Raw genomic sequence first — 20,902 nt, 5'->3', positions numbered from 1 at the left:
AAATGCTTTTTGAAAATATACATGTAAATAAACTTCAGTGGGTGCCACAGTTTTGTAGTTAATTTTGAAATACTACTTGTCATTCAATCAGGACTTTAGCCAGCACACAAAATAATAAAATGATATTGATATGGGTAATGTAATACTACTGTATTGTACTCAGGGAGACAAAATACTGCATTTCCAGGGAAATATTTCAGTGAGATTAAGTCAGCTCAGGGTGTGCTGCAGCTGCAGGGGCCGGAGATGGAGGGGATATACAGTAGCTGTTGTGAACAGGGCAGGTCTGTAAGCTAACACAGTCTTCAGGCAGGGACAGACAGGGAGGGAAACTGATGGTCAGCTAGGTGACCTAACCTTTCTGGTGCTGGGCAGGAGACTGAAATTATCAGGGAGGTCTCTACTGACGTGGAAGTCTTCAGGCAGAAAAAAAAACTTTGGACCCACAGGTCAAAGCTGTTTAGCGCACTGCTGTAGTCTACGAAGCTTCTCAATGACAGAGCACCGCACCAGTGCCATAATAGTGTTACACCGCGGAAACAGGATTCACAGACGTCTGCTCTTTATTGTGCACAACTCGTAACTGACACAGCATGGCAAAAAGCCGCCAAGGCACCCAAGTGCCGTAAAGTGCCCAAAAACCCAAAGCGCAACAGCTTCGTAAACCCCAAACGGACGCTGTGTGCGACATAACAAATAGGGTAATTTTTCAAAGGGGGTCGAGATACAGTATCCATCCCGAGCAAGTCTGATTAGCCCTGGGCGGAATGTGCCTTCGAATGCGTCGTCGAAATGCCCTCCATTTCTCAGGAAACTGAGCCCCACTCACCTGTGCGTAACGGAATGAAAGTATTTGTTATTGTATACTGCCATCGGCTTTTGTCCTGATTATTGGACTGACTTCAAATACTTTGGCACTTGCAGTCATGTTTTGCTATGTATTCGTGTCAGTGGTAAAGGGTGGTGAAAGTCATCAGTGAGCTTGATTAGTTTGTTTACTATGCTGGAATCATGATCATTGACTTAAATTAAGAAGAGCAGTGGTCCCTCTGATGTAACTGTATCACCCTGGTTCAGAGGATCTTAACAATCCCTCAGCTATATAACATTAGAAATGCATCTGTTCCTTTGATTCTGGTTGTATCTGCATCATGCCTTCTCTGTAGAGTTTTCTCATGCTCCCCAATCGGTTTTCTTTTTCCTCACCTTCTGAAGTGTCTCTAAATTGCCCACATGTGCGTGTCTGTGTGTGGCATCCATCCGTGGGAGCAGACATGCTTTCTTCCTTCCTCTCCTCTATACAGTATGTGTATAAATGGATGGATGGATTAATTCATCACTCATTACTTTAGCTATCATGTGATCTGAAAAAAAACTTTAGTTGGTAGCAGCCTCATCCCTTAACAGATCCTGAACTGTTCAGTATTGTACAATGTTGGCCATACTGTACATCCTTATGGCCAACCAGGACACTATAATCACTGGGAAGCCAAGCAGGAAAAAGCCTATCTAACCTCTAGCATCATCAATTCATACTATAACACTACAAGAAATGTCTAAATTTTGAAATTGCTATTAATCAGAGTAAATGTCGCTGGTGGTGGAATGTTTCTTTTTACCTCAAAGTCAAAACTTGCAAATTCTTCTATTTTCCCAAAGATCCTGAACAAATTAGAGTGTGTCTTGCTATAAAATATAAAATGGCGATTGAGGTACACTGTATTGATATACAGTTTGCCAAGTGTAATACTAGACTATCTGCCTTTACAAACTGATATTTTAATGCATTATTTCAACTGCATTTAAAAATAGCAAATGGACTATATTTATTATTATTATTATGTTTATATTTTATTGTATTTTATATTATTATTATGTTTATTATTGTAATCACTGCCAAACTGTCAATGTAAAATCATTGGTTTGCATAGAATCTGGATCGTGATCATTAAAACTGTCCCTAAAGCAGTGGTACATTCTCTTGTGTGTCAGTGCTTTTATTATGCCTGCTCATTCACCAATGCACCTGGGAAACTCACCCACTCACATCCAGGATGGTTCTCTTCTATTAAAAACAGCAATACATTCTCAATTTTAGTCAGCCTAACTAATTAAATAGCTGTTGTTCCTCTACAAGATGTCTTCATGAGCAAATGTGTCACAGACCCAAGACAAGGACCTCAGCCATGATACTAAAAGACTTAAAAATATCAAGACGCTTAATTGCCAGCTTCCACTAGCAGCAGATAAACATTTTCAAGGTGTACAAAATGGGAAATTAGGTTATTAAAAGTATTTATTTGAAATTGTGCTAACTAAAGGCATATGACTAAAAAAGGAGAACAGCCATATGCAGTATTTTATGAACTTGGAATGGTAGCAGTTAAGCCTTCAAGTTGGCTAAGCTGAACATGAAAGTAGAAAAGAAAAGACACCAGTGCTCCGGGAAATCAACATTGTTATCAACGTGCAGCTACCCGATTTCAATTAGCTGTGAAAGTGTCGGTCGAGTTAGGAGGCTGCCTGAAAGATTTCTCTCCTGTACCGGCACATCGCACGGAAGACAACACGCGCTCTGCCGGTGTGTAGTCGTCTGCAAAGGTTTCGGTTCTCTGGTACAGGAGAGAAATCTTTCTCTAATCGGAGAGATTAGTTTGTGCCGCCGGTGAGGGGGAACACATTCGGCTCTACCGTGAACGCCGTCTGTGGGCGCGTGGGGACCTGTAATCACAGCGCTGGTTAGCATCAGGTGTGGAAGCTGCACATTCCACATGCCGCTGAGGTGCAATGGGAGGTGTGTTCCACTGTCACATAGCATTTTATAGGACTATCACACCCCAATAAACTGGAAGTGCAGGGAATGAACAACTATGACAGGCATGAACAAAAACAAAAGATAAGCATCTTTATTTAATCCAAGGTTTAAACAGCCTTTTAAACAGAAACCAAATGTGTTATTCAACAAGCTGCTATTTTGTAATATTTCATTGAAAGAAAACATCAAAACATTACAAAATATGAAGTCCAATTTTAACTAAAAGCCATTTTTGTAAGATTTATCTTCAGCTTCACATTCAAAGTACTGTACTTGAAATTCAGCTTCCAAAACGGATGTGGCAACAGCCATACTGTTGTCATTTAAAACGCATTAGGAGTGCAGTGTACTTTGTTGAAACTGAGCTCCTTAACAATGTAAAATGTTTAACGAATATTCTAAATGTTTACCATAATGAATGTCTTTGTATTTTAATTTTAAACATCTGTTATCAACAGTTGTGCTGCACTATTATGTAAATATCACCAGCCTATTCATAACCACAGCATTTACTCAATGGGCCTTGTTCACAAGAGTCTGAGTCTTAAGACACATGTAAACACAATCCACTGGAATTATTCTACACAGGTAAGATGTGTCTAATAATTATCAGCTGCTATCCCCAAAGGTGAATTACCCCTTATTAACACACAGCACAACACAACTCATTAGTGTATCCTTAGTACAGAAAGACAAGCTTCATCTCAAGACTGAGTTAAACTGAGTTAAAAAAGACCAGGATAGCCAAGTTCTTACAATTACAGTAGCAGTGCCTTAACACAAAGTGTACCTGCTCATAAGGCACATTTTTGGAAAATGATAATATATAGTAAGATAATATATATAATAGGGCAGCACAGTGGAGCCTTGCAGTTCTGGGGCCCTGGGTTCTATTCCAGACCTGGGTGCTACTGTACAGTATATGTGTAAATGCCAGGATCTGGCAAATGTTCAGATTTCGAAAGCTGGCTGGCAATGAAAGATTTGGCACACAGAATTGTTTACTGTTTCTGGTTTTCTACTGTGACAAGCTGAACAGGGTTTGCCTTGCCCTAAATTTTCCCCTGGCATTGGTCCAATTTCATCTTCCTTGTCTCTTTGATACAGTACCTACACTTTACAATGAAGGTGTAAAAGCGAGGACTTGTTCCATGAAGAGATAAACCACACCTGCTGCATGACAGATTACTGTCATATAAAGTACGGTGAGCCTTATTGTTGCAAAGCTTTGACAAATATCATGCTAATATTATTACTCTCATTTGTGCTTCCTTTACATGTTATTTGAGTGGATTTTGCAATTGAAATTACTTAACCTACCAGTATGTTTTAGGACTGTGGGAGGAAATAGTAGAACCTGGAGGAAATCCATGCAAACACTTGAAGAACATACGGACTCCACACAGGTTGCAGGGGAGCAGGAGTCTATCCCAGCAAGCAACAGGCGCAAGGCAGGGTACACCCTGGACTGTACGCCAGTCCATCACAGGGCAGACGCAGGAACAGATATAAACATGCACACACTCACACCAGGGCCAATTGTCTCAGAAGCCAATCAACCTACCAGTATGCCTTTAGACTGTGGGAAAAAAACTGCACAAATCTAAGGAGAACATGCAAACTCCATGTGTTTGTTTTTTCTCTTCCCACTGACTATATGTAATAAATAAAATCATAATTTTATGAAGCACCTTTCTACACCCAATGATGCTGTACAAAGTGATAGAGAACAAGAATACAATAAAAAGGAATAACATGAAACAGGAACATATTATTTATACAGCTCAGTACTTAACATGCAGACATAATAGTAACATAATAATAATAGAAGAGGAACTAATTTAACCTGACCACATTTATTTATTTACTTCTTTTACTGATTTACTGTACATGACGTTGCCAGACATGTAAATAAGTCAGAGGAATTCCACAAAAACATGAGAACACGTTTCAAATGTGAATCATATGAAGTGAAAGAGAAAGAAAATGGTGAGCAAGTCTAAGAATCCACAACCCTGCCAACCCAAACCATTTCTTGTACAGCTCTCCAGAACAATCACGAGTGGTGCATTCCCAGGAGTCTTAAACAATATCACACACTGCTTCAGTGCAGCATGTGTGGCTCCGGTGATAATGACCTCTAAATGTATGCATGACCTTGAGGAGCTCAAACTATGAGTTGATTTAACAAAATAAATGGTTTGTATAAATCAGGATTGTCCAAACTAATTGATATGTGGCAAAACAGTGTGAAGAGGATCAATTAATACGTCAATACCACAAATTGTTTTCATTTTAAATAAATAAAACTTAAATGGATTCATATCCGTTGTTAACATATCGTCTGTTGTTGTTTAGGGGAATCATTGAGCCATGACTGTCTCCTAAAACTTTCACAAAGCCTCCAAAGGTTGTGGAAACTACTGAAAGTTACTTTCATTTGTCCCTTGGCGTTTAAGAAAGCTGAAAGCGGATCACAACAGGCAGCACCACATCATCCAGGGGAAAGTCGGAAAATTATTAAGATAAAAGATTATTATATAAAAGTATAATGTTTTAAGCAATATGCATATTAATAAAAGTCTTCTAGTACATGACAGGTGTTTTAGTATTAGAATTTAAGGAACGTAACACCAGCAAGAGGAAATTCTTCTTATCTTCCCCCTCGGTTGCTGGTAGTTTATCCACCTGTCTCTCAAAATAGCCCAGAGAATACCTTCTTTCAATTAATTTAGTTAACTAAATAATACCATTTTTTATTGAATATAGCACATTTTATTCAGTCAATAATTAGGACTTAATGAAAAAATATCGATCTGCTTTGGCCAATACTTTTCAGTTCCCTAATTACAATCCCCCTTTTACAATTACAACTTTTACAATTCAGAGTAAATTCATACATTTTAGATTATATTTTTTAAAGTGGTGAGCTTCATTAAAACCACATTAGCCATTATTCCATACATCTTAATTAGGCCAATTTATCTGGAATTATTTTTGGTCCTCAACCTTCCTGTACATTATTTTTTTGTTCCAGATAATTTTTTGCTATTTTGGATTGAACAGTGATACTGTGACTGTAAAGGTAATCTCTGGTTATTTTATTTCATTTAAAATTACTCAAAGGATGTACCCTGTAGGTGCCGTCTGAAAGGGAGAGACAGGAACGTAGCTCACAGATTTGCTAACAGTAAGACAGGGAAGGGCCTTCGTTTATACCGATGTGCATAGCAGAGGAGGGAGAGAGGGGGCGATAGAGTCAAGGGAAAAGAGGGCAGAGCAATCAGAGGGACAGAAAGAAGAGGGGGAGAGGAAGTCTGAAGGGATGCCTGCCTCTAGGATGAGATGGCTGAGTGGCACGTACTGTAGATATCCATGAAGAAATCCAGAAGAGAAGTTACAGAAGGGAAAGGAGGGTCTGTCTGTGCATCACCAGTGTAGAAGCGGGAGATGAAGGCATGACTAGAGACACAACACAGAGGACAATGTGTGCCAGCAGAGAGGAGAGAGGGAGAGCTGTAAAGACCCTTCAGAGACTGGATGGAAGCCAGAAGTTCTCTCTTTGCCTGTTATAGTCCACTTGCTCTCTGGGCTGAGTCATGTTTTCCTTGAGACATGTTTGCAAGTTGCTTTTATTAGTTTTATAATAGGCAGAAAACTCGCTGTTCGTTGTTTCTAGTCGGCTTACAGTGTATAATACTGTATCTGTTTAGGCATCCAGGATAACAAAGGTGGAAAATAAGCAGGTAAGGGATGAATACTCAAGCTTGGGTTGCTGTAATTAGCATGGTATAAATTATGTAATACTGTATGTTACATTTTCAGGCGATATCAAAATATGAGGTGCTCCAAACATGTCTGAAACGCCACAAGAAATTAAAAAATCAGTGTTTGCTGATCCTGAAGAAGATCATTTTCTCAATGGACTGATTTTCTCAAAACACCTTATTCTGTCATTAGAAAAGACTCCTTCAAGACTGGAAACCTACTTGTTTGTTTCTCTTTAAATGATTCTCAGAGAAGCATGTCATTTTGCAAAAGTGGCATCACAAATTTGGCATGGATTTCTAAAGTAAGTCCTACTAATGCTTTGTGAGTGTTAAAACACACAACCTCCCCAAATTAAAATTAGCCACTTTCAGTTTCAGATCTAATTTACCTTTGGACCGATTCTCTACATTTCTGTTATTTAAACACTACAAACATCTTAAGTGTTTAGTTCAGCAGGACTATGATTTTTGCTAACTGGATGGTGATTAAATAGAGATCAAAAGGATTGTGTTGTTGTCAGAATCTACACAAAGAAAACTCAAGAAGAGAGGATGAGTTATTTGTGAACAGTATTGTGAGTTAGCTTACAGCCACCTACTGGTAACTGTGCATAATGCAACCAGAAGACAGGACCGTCACCATCTCCTGTATCTTGTGTAGTTTACTGGATCCGCTGAACAGGCTGCTGGTTAAAGGGGTGCTAACTCACAATACTGATTAAGGGGAGACAAATGAATATTTCGATTTATTAAACTGTGAACTGTAGCTGTTTTAATCATGACTCACAGGTTTTCAAATTATTTATCACTTGATAATTTGTCAAAAGTAAATATTTGGAAACCACAGTATTTACACAAATCGACTTCTTTACATTTAAAAGTCAATATATCCAATCAGGATTCAGGATTCCTAAACAAACTGAAGTGGATAAGAACACTCGGACACTATCCAGTCTTTCCAGCTTACTTTCATGAAGGTGAATATCTACAGGATATCTCTAGACCTTAATCCGATCATTTCACCACACCTATTTTTAAGTCAACATTTTCACTTTACCAACTGGACTCTTTAAAAACTAAAATACCTGAAATTCAGAATTAGATTTTGCAAATGATGTGAAAAAATATTTTCTAGATATGTCTTCAAATTTCGTGAAAACAAATTACTATGGACTTACTGTAGAGCAGAAGAGTGTGAACAGTAATGAGTGATGAGAATGCCATCAGTAAGACAAGAAATCTTAAACACATCATATCTATAAATTCAAAACATAAATAAATCATGGAATATTTTATTAAATTTAAACATATGGAACATAAAACATACAAAGAGAAAAAAATACAACATCTATTTCTATGGCACAGAGAACTCTACATGTAGTGTACAGTATATAATCTTTCAATTGAAGTAAGTGTATTTCTCTTCGATGGAATAGAATAATATGATGAAGGACTTTATCTGTGATAAAGGACTTTTTCAGCACTAGGCTACTTTCTTCTTTTTTTGTCTTTGGTTATGCAGGAAAACACACGTCAGTATTTGACAAATTTACCTTTTGACACAACACAATACTTCCTGACAGACTCTCAGTTATTTAGCTCTACAAAAAACAATGTTCTTCAATTAGAGAATAGGAGAAAACAATACATACAGCATGGCTTATGATGACTAATATTAAATAAACATATAATCTTCAAAATATATATACTTACTTACAAAGTACTGTAAATACAGTCTAATACTAATATACTTGGTCTCATTGTTCAGCTTCATTTTGACTACTGGTCACACAAGGAAGTTACTTGTCTAATTCAGCCTGCAGGGCAGTTGATTCTGTTCAGGTGTTTTGTGCTTCAACAGAAAGAGATTTATGGAGGTGCAGCTCGTTGACATGATGCTGGACTCTCAGTTAAACAGAGCTGAACTGTCAGAGCTGCCATCAGGTTCTCACGCAGTTCTTGGAGTCCTGAAGAGATCTTGAGCCCAGCCATTTACAAAAAATACTGCAGGAGAAATATGAGGTTCACATTCATCTTTTTCTCTGAAAATAAGCGATATCAATGGTCCTGCAATGATACACTTTTTGTGACATACAAGTTTCTGTTTTAAATCTTGTGGAACTGCACAGAAAATGTGCTTCTGCCTTTGGCCAAACCTGCAGTAAACACTGTCCCGGTCAATACTTTCATAGCAACTGTTCAAACAAACAAACAAACCAGTCTTTCAATTAACCATTTTGATTAAATGAATCTGGTTTTGGAAGATGGTGTTTAAACATGATTTGGTCAGATTTAACACTTCTAATTTCACCATCTTCTGATTTCTTCTTGATCTGGAGGTGTAAAACACTGCAAACCGGACAGAAAAAGTCAGAAAATCCTTTACCTTTTCAGTATCCTTCACGTTTTCCAGGGACTTCTGGGACAAGTTTCTTTTTGATTCTTTAGGTTCTGTTCCTATATAGGCTATGAAGTGGATAAGTGTGTAGATTCTGTAGGAATCAGATGACACAAACACATTAAATTAATAAAAGGCTCACAAGGATCTCAAGAGTAATCTGATTACAATTGTATACATTGAAAGGGATGTAAACTGAGATGGCAGTAATGACTTCATTTACTAATTTATTCACTGGGCAAAACCTACTGAGATGGCTGTTCCATTAAACTGGTAGACCTACATTCAATGGTGAGCAACATAAAAATCTTACTGTGTGCTCACACCATGGGAAGCTAATGAATGAGAATAGGATGTTGAAAAATAATAAACTGCTTAAACTCTTTTGGAAGTAGTAACCGACTTACCTGTGGTATCCCATAGCAATGAACTGAATGAGCAGCAGGCCAGCAAAGGACAACAGGAACATAAACCCAATTGGATCTATAGAAATGTTCTGGCCTCCTGCTATTGATCCATTTGATAAAATCTTTGGAGTGCTGATAATAACTGGAGAGCCAATAACCTGGAGGAAGAATGTGGCCACCAGCCACAAACAATTGATGATGAAGAAAGCGAATGTGACCTGTAAAGAAATAGAGAAGAAAAGACCCATGATTACTGTAAATGCAATAAATGTGTTTCAGAGAAACTATGTTGTTGAAAGTGGTAAAACTGTGATGTGTGGAACGGAACTGAACCCAGTGCATGATGAATTGTGATGTGAGTGATCTGTAGGGAAAGAGGGTGCTGTCCACTACGGATTGTCTCTGGAAGACCCACATGACAGGGAGTCACTGTGTTGTACCAGTCAAACTTGTTTTGTTTTGCAAGCTATATTTGAATTATTTCTCCTTTCCTGGTGCAGAAGATCAGTCCAGAGTGCAGAGCTGTACCTTGTTTCTGAGGCTTTTGAGATCTTTTTTAATTTGGGCTTGCTTGGCTTTGTCTTCAGACAGTGGCTTTAGGTACTTCTCTATGAGCTCCTCCCAGAAGAGCACTTCATCCTAGGGACAAATAAGGAAACAAATGGAAAAATGTGGAAATAAATGCAAAATTATGGAATCAACCAATTTCTTTCCATCAGGTTACTGCTATAAATCTGCCGGTCCATGATAACTTTTTGCAAAGTGCCTGAGATGACAAATCATGTAAAGCTAATGGGAAAGAACAATGAAAATCATTAAACCCAAGGAGCTCACCTCTTCAAGACTATGAAGATCATCTGGATTGACTTGTAGCTTTGACATGCCACCTTCAAAACAACACAGGTAGGTAAAACAATTGCAGCTTGATATAATAATGTGACAAAAAAACAGTGTGACAAACTAAACAATCAAAAATGACGTTTATTTTGGTTTAAAGAATAATCTGCTAGCACATTAAAGAATAACATTCAGCAGATATTTTTCATACTTACTGTCTAGTGAGCTGGACTCTTCATCACTAAAACAAAAATATACACATAACTTATTAGCATTCGAGATATTCAAAAATTATAAGTATTCCACCATTAACAATTCCAGAACTCATTGCCTCCTATTTATCCTCCTTACTAATGCATTAACAAAATATGTCACGTTTTTCTGAGAAATCTCATCTGCCTGAAGAAGTGAATTGTGGAAATTAAATTAATTTCACAATATATTTGTTGTTGTTTCAACCACACTTTACACTTTCTTTTTGAAACTCATGAAACAAAATTCACGTGTTTTGTATGTTTTACGTAAAAAACTACCAAAGTAGGCGGCATAGGACTTAACAATTTAATAAAATAAGTTTTTAGCAAAGAGAATAAGAAAACCACTAAACCACTGCCACAAAACATACTGTCGATGCTCTAAAAGACCAGGTCTGACGCCCTGCGCACCTGGAGTTGTGGAGCTCTGATGGGCTGGTTCCACTTTCAGCTCTGTCCTCCTGGGCTTGTAGTTGGAGCTCTGGAGCCGCTGCTACTTTCTCATCTCTGTTCACTTGTATCTCGATGTTCCAACAGAGGCATTTGCACGTTTTCTCAAAAGCCACATGTTTCTGAGGGGCTCTGCGGGGGCCTGCCTTGGCCTGGCTGCCAGTTTCCCGAGTTCCCCAGGATACATTGTCCATGTTCACTATGGAGTATATGGTCAGCAGCAGATATCCACTGGGGATGCTGATGAAGTAGAGCAGCCCGTGTACAAGCAAAGGGAACTCCTGTGGGTGAAGTGCTGCTGTTACTAGATTGAGAATGACTAAAGATATGAAGAACAGACCGCTGGGAGTCACAAACGTTTGCTGTTTGACCATTTCTCCTGAAGAACAATAAGAAAAAGTTCTGATCACTGGATGTGCAATTGCAGATTGTGAGAATATGAGGAGTCAGAACATTGTGATGAATCACCTGTCTTGAGAATGGATGGCAGGATGGAAAGTAACAGGATAATTCATAACAGATCACAATATAATGAAGAACAACCATACCAGAAGCATGCATCTTTAACCTTTGTGTATGATTTATTTTGCTCTATTGAAAAATATGCACAAATTGTGCTGTTTTCTTAGTGTGTTTGAATCTTTGGTGACAGCATTTAGAATAAAAAATCAGATTGAAGCTCATTATACTGTTTTCCTGCTGGATCACTTACCTATAATCGAGAGGACAGTGGCTGTCATTAGGAACGCGTAGATAACACTCAAGAAGGCAGCGATGGAGATCTGGGTGTCAGATTTTAGTCTGAAGCAGAGCACCAGGTAGATGGCAGGGGGCACGATAGCCAAAACAAGGGCCCCATTGAGACTGATGTTGAAGACAAACGAAAAGCTTCCTGCAAGCAAGTAATCAAGCGAACAGGATTAAACCTTCTTCCTGTTAAGAACACCAGCAAATGCACACGTGTGCTGTGAAGCACTCTTTACCTGCAATCATCAAACACACGGTGGCAGGCCCCAGGATGGTGGTGATCATGGTGAATGCCTGGTAGACAATGTAAAGCCTGGAAATGGACCTGTTTTTCTGTGCCGTCAGTGAGCCCGTGCCCAGAAGGTCGATGGTGTTTGCCAGGGTGGAGGGTCCCCAGCGGCGCCTCTGGTTGTAGAACTCTTTGAACTCCTGGGGGGCGTTGGTGTAGGCATCTGAGGCAGCGTTGTACTCCACTCTCCAGCCCTGCTGCAGCAGCAGTGTGCACAGCCAGCGGTCCTCACCTGGTGAGCACGTTTGGGATGAGTTTGTTACTTTCATGGTCTCAGTTCCTTAGAGGCCCAATGTGGCGCTGGAGTGAATGGCATGAAACAATTCAATGGTGATCGTCTGAGTGGCTAGACAGAATGTGTATGAGCAGCTCACATTATCTGGTCTGTTAGCAGCCCCTAAGTGAGTGGGCACACCGGAAATCTGGCCGACTTTGAGACGTGAACTTTCTGACCAGCCAGGCTCATGTGTACTCTCTACGCAGGAGTGGAAGAGATTTGGGAAAGAGGAGAAGAAAGAAGACAATATTGAGCCAAAACTCCTGAAATTGCTCACCTACTGGAATGCACATTGATGGACAAAAACCTATCAACTACTGATCACTGAAGGGATTCAACTTGAGTTCAACTAAAAGAGTTGTATTTTTCAGATTTGTGAAGATTTTTAATTCTCTTTGTAAATCTGCTTTGCAATTTGTCACTCTAAGTATTAAGAAGCATTTCTGTAAATGGACCGATAGTAGTCTCTGTTTCTCTTCAGTTTGGAGTACATTTTTTTTCTTTGGAGAATGAAGTATTTCATGGAAACAGTCTCACTTTGTATCAGCTCTTAGAGAATTAGTGCTGGCCAGAATGATTGTCTGAGATTGGATTGGTCATGTCCTGTTCCCCGAAATTCATTCCTCCTGTACAGAGTCTACAAATTTATTCCGTGTGATCTGAATCTGGTGTTAGTTTTGTACAATAAACACTTGTCTTTTAAGCTATTGTACATATATTCAACAGGCACAAAATTGTTCAAGGGAAATTATAGAATTATAGAAGACAAAAGATGTCATTTGTTATTTCCTGATCAGTGGGGGTGTTCAATAATTTTACAATAAAACCCACATTAACATTATAGAGTAATTATCTGAGTGCTATAGATACTTTTTTTTGCTTCATTTCTTAAGTAAAATAAGAACAATAAATTAATTTGTTCTCAACCTGAAAAAACAGAATTAATTAACTTTAAAACTGATTGGTTGCTGTGCCACAGTGCTGCCCAGCTTGGTTAATTTATTTTTCTCTTTAACAGTATCTGTACGTCACAAACCTGCTGTGTAAAACTCTGGGAAATGTGAGATCCCCTCACGACCCCTGTGAGACACTCACCCTGGTCATACTGCACATATTGGCTTGCTTCTGTCGCCTTGGTGGTGTATCTCTTCATGACGTTGTCATCCATGAGGGCGGATCCTCTGAACAAACTGAAGCACCCGGGGCTGCAGAGCACACAGCCAAACACATGCTCTGCTGTCTTCTGAAGCCAGTGGCCAACAGCGTATTCAAACTTCTGGTACCACACCATAGGGCCTAGAACAACAGCACCAGCTGCAGCTTCATCTCAGGAGGGATAAAACCCCTGCAGAGCCACTCTTATACCTGGAGCTTCAACAATCTTAACTGACAGCATGAATGTGTATTTAATATGCTCTTACATGCAAATGAGGGGTTCCAAAAGAAATATTTATATTGTCTGAACAGAGAAAGATAAAAAATAAAAACATGAGTTTCAAAATTTGAAGTTTATTCAATTTGTTATTATGTCTTAAAGACCTGCTCATATGCATTGTCACACTATTTAAAAATGTGATTTTAAAGTGCATAAAGGCAGAATGAAAACACAGGGAATGCCTCGCTCTGAGCTCAGGACATTGTCCCTGCAGTCAGAGAAGCTGTCTGATCCTCGAGAGAGGCAGCCCTTCATACCTGTGCCAGTCGGGTGAATCCTGCCACAGGCTGCTCCCACATCAGCATACAGCCTGAGACGATCCACCAACAGCATGACTGCCGCAGGCTGGAAGTCAGTGTCTCCATCCAAGGCTAGAATGTATGTGTTGTGTCTTTCTTTCTGTGGGCCAGAAGATGCAGTGATTAACGAGACAGAAGTCTGCTGAGAAATCCAGAAATCCAGGGTTCTCCTGTGTTTTCAAGTCATTCGTACCTTCAGCTGCTCCTGTAGAGTTTTCACATCTTCGCCGTTCTCCTGCTTCTCAAAGTACTTCCTGTCAAGCTTCCAGCCCAGCAGATAGTACAGGTACATGATCTGAAATAAAAACGTACCTGTTTGGTTTTCACTGTCATGCTGTTTATAATGTATAAAGGGAGATAATATCCTGTACAGTATGACACAACACCAAGCACAGGCTGGGGCAGACAAAGACACAGCACAATCTAGTGGCTTGTATGTGTGCAAAATGCAGAGCCTGAAGTAGATGATCATGACAAAGGCTATTATCTTGCAGGTGTAGTACAAAAACTGGATCATCCCACTTTGTTTCACTGGACCTGATTTTACTATATTGTAACACTTTTCTGTATGTCTACATAATTTGAGAATATCTAAAGATGATTATTAAACCTGGATTAACATTTCCTCTAGCGCTAGTATAAATCTATTCTCACAGCACAATCTTGTTCATTACCAACAATCCTTACAGTTAAACAGGAGGGGTCAGGTGTGGACGACGTACCTGAGACCAGCGCTTCTTGTGCCGAATCAGTTGTTTATCTTTGAAGTGGACGATCAGCAGGTTTCCACGTGGAAGTTTGTAACAAAGACGGCCACCGTAGGGAGTTTGTATGATTTTCTGTTCTCCAGCATCAGAGAGGGGTTTGGCTCCATTAAAAATATTGTGTGTTTCATCACTGAACACCCTGTAAGAACAAGAAGCATATTAGTAGAGTTTTACCAATTTTCTGTCAATAAGAGCATTGAAGGGAGCCAGTAAAAATGTGTTTTATCACTAAGGTGGCACTTTACTAATTGAGTAGACCCAGTGGAGCTATAATCTTTGACAAAAAGGGCAGGAATGCAGTTCAGTGACAAACACTAGGAGGTTGGTGCTTACACATAGACTTCTTTGATAACTTCCACCAAGGTCTCAGCGTATTCATTCACACAGTGCTTCTTGACACCCTGTGCATCTTCGATCTCCTCAAAGGCATCATCAAAGAAAATGTGGGCTTCAAAGCTCATGTCTGTCCTCCCATGTTTCTTTGGCCTGTGTCTGTCCAGCCTTGTAACAAAGAACAGAAGACTCTTGTTAATGTGTGGATGTGCACTCAACACAGAATCCAGTTGCTCTAAATGTTCAAGTCCTGGTTCCCACAATGCAAACAGCACAATGTTCTCCAGCACACCCACGCCACTCAGTATCAGTGTCTTCACCTGGCTGCCCTCAGATATCAGGAGATGATCAAAGCATGATGCTGCCTTCTGTGGGTTTTGAACATCACTTTATACAGTACATTGCAGGTTGTCTAATGTGAAACTCCAAAGATTGTATTAAGCACAATACCTCATAACTAGTTCTAAAGTATATCATTAACATTATTTCCAAAATTTAAAATTTCAGTTTTCCGCTTTCCAAGAAATGAGTATATAGCAAAGCTTTTGAAACTAGCAATTTTCCACTGTACTTCTCCTACAACTTTCTATATTCTTTTGTTTTAATTTGCTTTCCACTGTTTTACCTGAACATTGAGATGATAATTTTCATCATTTCATCATACGTCTCGTGCCACATTGTAGCACACAGGTAAACTTTCACTGGGTCTTTGTGAACTCTGGTGAGACAACAAAATATATTCAAGACAGAGATGTCTGTTATTCAGTGGTATAAAGAATATGTACGTCATCTGTATAACTTTTTGGGACATCTAGTATTCACCTTCTTGATGAATCATGTTTTCTAGACATTTACATCGCTTGGTGAATAAATACAAATTTCTAAAGGTTTTTTAGGTCTTTTTTCAGAGCTGCTGCATTTCTCATAAAAGACTGAATGCAAGTGTCACGATCGTAATCCCTCCTCTTAAGGGCGCTCCGGCTCTTTTCACATTTTCGCTTATTCCGTGCACCTGCCCTCAATCCTGCCCCATCTTAGGCCTGGCGCTACTCCCGACTCTGCATTGGAAGACTGACGCCCGGAGGCCCACCAACCACCAAGTCGCCCTACGTCCGCAGCTTGAGGGCATAGGTCTCCTACCAGCGTCCTAACCAGCTACAGTAAGTCCGGGGTTCAGAGTGCCTGGCCTCATGATCCTGCTTTTATTCCCAGTCCCTGCACCGGATCTGGGTTTTAACTGTGTCTTGTTTTCGTCTCGTTTGGATTTCCCGATTTTGGACTTTTTGACTTCGCCCTGGATTTCCCCCCTGGACTCCTTGGGCTTGTCTGCCATGGCCACGCCCCCCGAGCACCAGTTCACTGTCGCCACGCCCCCCTGCCTGTCAACCTGCCCTGATCCTCATCGTCTCCTCCCCATTGTTCTAATCCACTCACTTCCGGATTATACCGTCTGAATAGGGTCCTGTTCTACGCAACCTTACAACAAGGAGTCCTCAGTTGTGTTTTCACAGCCTTCCTCAGAATTTGTATTATGTAACTGGAACCTTCACTGGAAGTCTCCACTCGTTTCATTACTGATCATCCATTGTTAGACACATAATGCCGCAAACACTTATGACCAAATTACGTTTGTGGTAATTAGTTTACTTGGTAAGTAGTTTATTTTGCATATTGTATCCGTAAGGGGATATCTGTCCTACCTGAAAGCTTCTTTCAAGCATGATTAAATGTCACGCACAGAGAAGAGATTTAAATATGAAATAACTCTCAGACATGCGCTAGTAGCCATACCATAACTTTTCACCTACAATGATTAGAGAGCAAGTTCATGCATATTGGGGCTGATGTACAGTAATCCCTGAACCTATTATATTCAAATAATCCCAAAAAGAACCTAGAAATCCTGCATGTCAGAAGGCCAGATATGTATGTCGGGGAGTGAAAGTGCCAGAGAGAGTACAATAAAACCCAGACAACTAACTGGCAAACTGTACCCAGCGCATGGAAACAGTATAATCTAAGCTCATGAGTTATGTGCTGTCTTGACTGCTCTACCCATCATATTGGAGTGAAGAGACGTGTCTTACCTGAATCCTGACCAATTCTAGTGCAAGTGTTCACATTACTCCTATCCTGGAGTCCTTGCACTGGCTTCCTGTCAAATTCTGTGTGGACTTTAAAATCCTCATGCTCACCTATAAGGCTCTGCATGGCTTGGCACCTCAAAACCTGCCTGAACTACTATCGCCCTACTCCCCACCTCGCAACCTTCACTCTTCTAATTCTGGTCTCCTAACTGTCCCCCAAGCCCGTCTACATTGTATGGGTGACAGGGCCTTCTCCTGTTATGCCCCCAAGCTCTGGAACTCTCTGCCCAAGGATATCAGAGAGTCACCTTCTCTAAACTCCTTCAAATCCAGACTCAAAACCTTCTTCTTTAGAAGAGCCATTACTTAACTGGTTCCATTCTTTACCCCTCTGCTCCTACTATACTAAGTACCACCATATTACTATAGTATATACTATACTAAGTCTCCTCTATGTATTGTAACTGTGTTTTATCTTGTGTATTCTTTTTATTTATTGTTGTTGCCATTCTGTAAAGCGGGGTTCAGAAGCCACCTTTAATGGTGCTACATAAAATAAAGTTTTATTATTATTACCTGTCACTTGAATGTTTCTTCAGAATCTCAAAGCGCATGTTGAGCAGCAGGGACTGGTCTATGAAGGCAGCTTCATACAGGCGCCTCACAAAGAGCTCTGAGGTCCTCTCGATGCGCTGAATTGGGGTGTTCCAGACGTGGACTGTGGACAGCAGCAGTCCGACAAACCAGCTGAATTCTGAAGCTGCCAGCAGTGACAAGCCCACTTTATCCACCTGAACTATCGCATTCCTGTTACACATACTCTGGGTAATGTCCTTGGTCAGAGTTTCTACTGCCACAATCCCCTGGGTTGTGAAGTTTCGAAAAGTCTGACAGAACAAATTCAGAGAAAAATTGCCTGCACCGGAGTCGCTCAGAGCTGTCTCATAACGTGTCACAAACACCAACACGAAAGCCAGTAACACAGCCGGGGACGTGAGAATCGTGGGCACGATGAAGCCACGTCGGAGAGCGTGAAGTTTACAGGCCACCACCACAAACCAGTGGCAGAGGGCTGAGGAAATGGCCTGGATTCCAAACAGACTCAGAGTGACTATGACTGTGTTTCTTGACACTGCTTTGACAGAAGCCCAGTCTTGTCCTGACAGGGGGACATAGATCCCTACAACAGCCACAGTGACCAGGATTCTGACAGTGCTGGAGATGACATAGCAGAAGTTTTTGGAGTGGTGGATGTCCTTAATGACTCCCTGAAGGAATCCGATCTTAAACTTGGTTGAAAAATTCTCCCACCAATTAAGGGAAACGATCAATGTCCCTCCTATAGCAAGGCCAGCATACATGTACATATCTCTGCTGGCCTTCTGCCCACTGATCTCAATTTGGTAACCAACAAGTAGAAACACAAAACCAGCTACCAGCAGGACAACAGCTAACAGAGGAGGTGCTATGAACCGTCTGTAGCTATCTTTTTCTACAGCCCGACTGGCCACTTGCAGGACTGCAGGCAATGCACAAACACCATTCAGTATCATCACATTCGTTAGGATGTCTAAATGAGGCATAGCGACGACGGTGAGAATCGCTGCACCAGCAGCCACAAGAAGTTCACTTGCAAGCACCTAGGAGACATAACCAAGGAGTAGCAATAAACACTGTGACAGTAGACCATATGGAAAAATTGGTTTTATGTTTGTTAGAAAACTGGAAAACTGGAGAGAGACAAACACACATCACTACAATCACTTTTCAGCACTCTTACTTTATATACAGCATGTTTCTCTACTCTGAATGATTCTTAAAAGTGCTCGTGTATGGTAAAATGGAAATACAAATAACATGTACTCAGAAGCTGGATCAATAACCTGTTCTGTTGCATGCTTTACAGTTTCCCAATTCATGCAGTATAAGAATAATCCAGATATACAATTAGTAGAACAGACAGTAGCATTTGTTGTGGTGATTATTGTCTTACCCAGAAGATGGTCTTTGCTGAGGGTGTCTTTGAGTCTTTAAAGGCAATTTTCCAAAGGCTCTTGGCCAATGTGAGGATGCTGGGAACGATCAGAGTGCAGCCTAAGAGCAGGAGTCCGAAGGCTCTTGTTGAGATGGTGGTAGAAGAGCTGCTGGACACTGTTATAAGGAGGAGCAGGGAGGACTGTAATAAAAAGAGCACAGTAGTTGCGTCTCATTTATAGTCAAGGATGGCAAATATTAGCAAAACTGAAATTCTGTCAAAAGAGAATTTGCTTTTTTTCATTCATTGGTAAATATTTTTGTTAATACATGTTTAGCAGTTAATTTATTTTTAATTACAGTAGCTTTGTGTTACACCACAATTTCAAGCACAGTGTATACAACACTAGCTGTTACCAAAGAATATGAATAGGTTTGATTTAGCATTTTTTGGGAGCACATTTGCTGTAACTTCTTTCCTCTTTCACAAAGAAACTTCTAAAGATTTTAAACCTCCTCTGTGTGTGCAAAAGTTTGATAACACCGGTATATAAATCTGCTTTTTCATGAGTCTTTGTTTTATTACAATGCAGGCACTTTTTCCACCCTGAAGATACAGAAGCAATTAATGAGAATCAGGTTTGATATCATGTGGATTGAGGGGAATCGACAGTAACTGCCTTACCTTGCTGAAAAAGCCAAGAGCAAAGACTGTCAGTCCAATTAGAGTGCAGATAACATAGTGGATGAACCTGAACAGCTTCCTGGGTTTCTGTTCATCCTGAATGTCGGGCACCTCTCTGAAGTGATCCCAGGACTGCCTGATTGATAAAGAGAGACAGTCAAGTGGTAAAATAATTGTATGAACAAATACTATAATTGTTGTTAGACGTTTTAACTGATGATACCCCCATATGTTTCATGTCATAAAATTAAGAATTCCCTCTCCATCATTCAAAATCACAATCAAGCCATTCCTGATCTGCTTAAGATATTGTACTACCCGTACATGTGCTTTGGGGTAGTAATTAAATAATAATGTATTCTATTTTAGATTTGAATATATATGCATAATAAATAAATATACTTTATTTCATTATTTATTATGATTTGGTCATGGTTTTCTACAGTATTTAACTTTTTCTTACAGAGCTCTGTTAAATTGGGATAATGCTGTTGTATCTGATAATATTAATAATAATAAAATGGATGTTACCTTATTTCTTCTTTCTTCGTTCTTTCATCGTCCATAGTTCCTCTACCCTGCGCACAACTGTTTTGTCTGGTGTGAGTATCAGTCAGTAGCTTTACCTACTCTTATTTGTAATAACTGGTTATATTATGCTGTACACAAAGAGGTGTGTCCTTTCATATTCATTTAAATGATCATTAAAATACATGACCCTCTCCAAACTTCCTGTGGTGGCTGCATTAGTGAAGGAATTTCACAACCATTTAAAGAACGCCAGACCAAACAACATCATCCTTTTCTGGTGTTTTTTGTGTTTTTGTAGGAAAAGGTCTGTACCTTTTCTGGGGAAAGAGGCTTTAAACAAAATTTAAGAACATAACATTTCTAAAACAATTAAATACAATTTCACAATATTGGCAAAACTCTATTCTTACAGCTTTCTAAAAGTCTTGGGAGGCACATTATTTCCTGCACTGTTAATTATTTTTTCATACAGTAGGTGGAATAACCCTGATTCACAGTGAGTTTGGTTAGTGTTGCTGCCTCACAGCGCTGGGGCCCTAGGTTCAGT

The 20,902-nt window shown here is 39.9% G+C and overlaps 1 protein-coding gene across 1 annotated transcript; it reads right to left on the bottom strand.

Annotated features, from left to right (window-relative positions):
• Positions 1-2,649: 2,649 nt before the first annotated feature.
• Positions 2,650-20,426, bottom strand: LOC148820252 (chitin synthase chs-1-like). Its single transcript, XM_088934206.1, has 19 exons — positions 20,356-20,426; positions 19,825-19,960; positions 19,159-19,341; positions 17,742-18,805; positions 15,704-15,796; positions 15,079-15,246; positions 14,701-14,884; positions 14,172-14,273; positions 13,937-14,078; positions 13,340-13,540; positions 11,915-12,199; positions 11,644-11,823; positions 10,893-11,310; positions 10,443-10,468; positions 10,225-10,277; positions 9,919-10,029; positions 9,391-9,608; positions 8,972-9,077; positions 2,650-2,721 (listed from the first exon to the last, which is right to left on the bottom strand). Exons 1-19 carry the CDS (start codon positions 20,388-20,390, stop codon positions 2,650-2,652), a joined length of 3,777 nt encoding a protein of 1,258 aa, XP_088790332.1. The 5' UTR covers positions 20,391-20,426.
• Between the last annotated feature and the right edge of the window lie 476 nt (positions 20,427-20,902).

Source organism: Atractosteus spatula, chromosome 15 (assembly GCF_055471065.1).
Source record: "Atractosteus spatula isolate fAtrSpa1 chromosome 15, fAtrSpa1.hap1, whole genome shotgun sequence".
Taxonomy (NCBI): Eukaryota; Metazoa; Chordata; class Actinopteri; order Semionotiformes; family Lepisosteidae; genus Atractosteus; species Atractosteus spatula.
The sequence above is the reverse complement of the archived record's forward strand: the minus strand, read 5'-3'. Positions and strand labels throughout refer to the sequence as shown.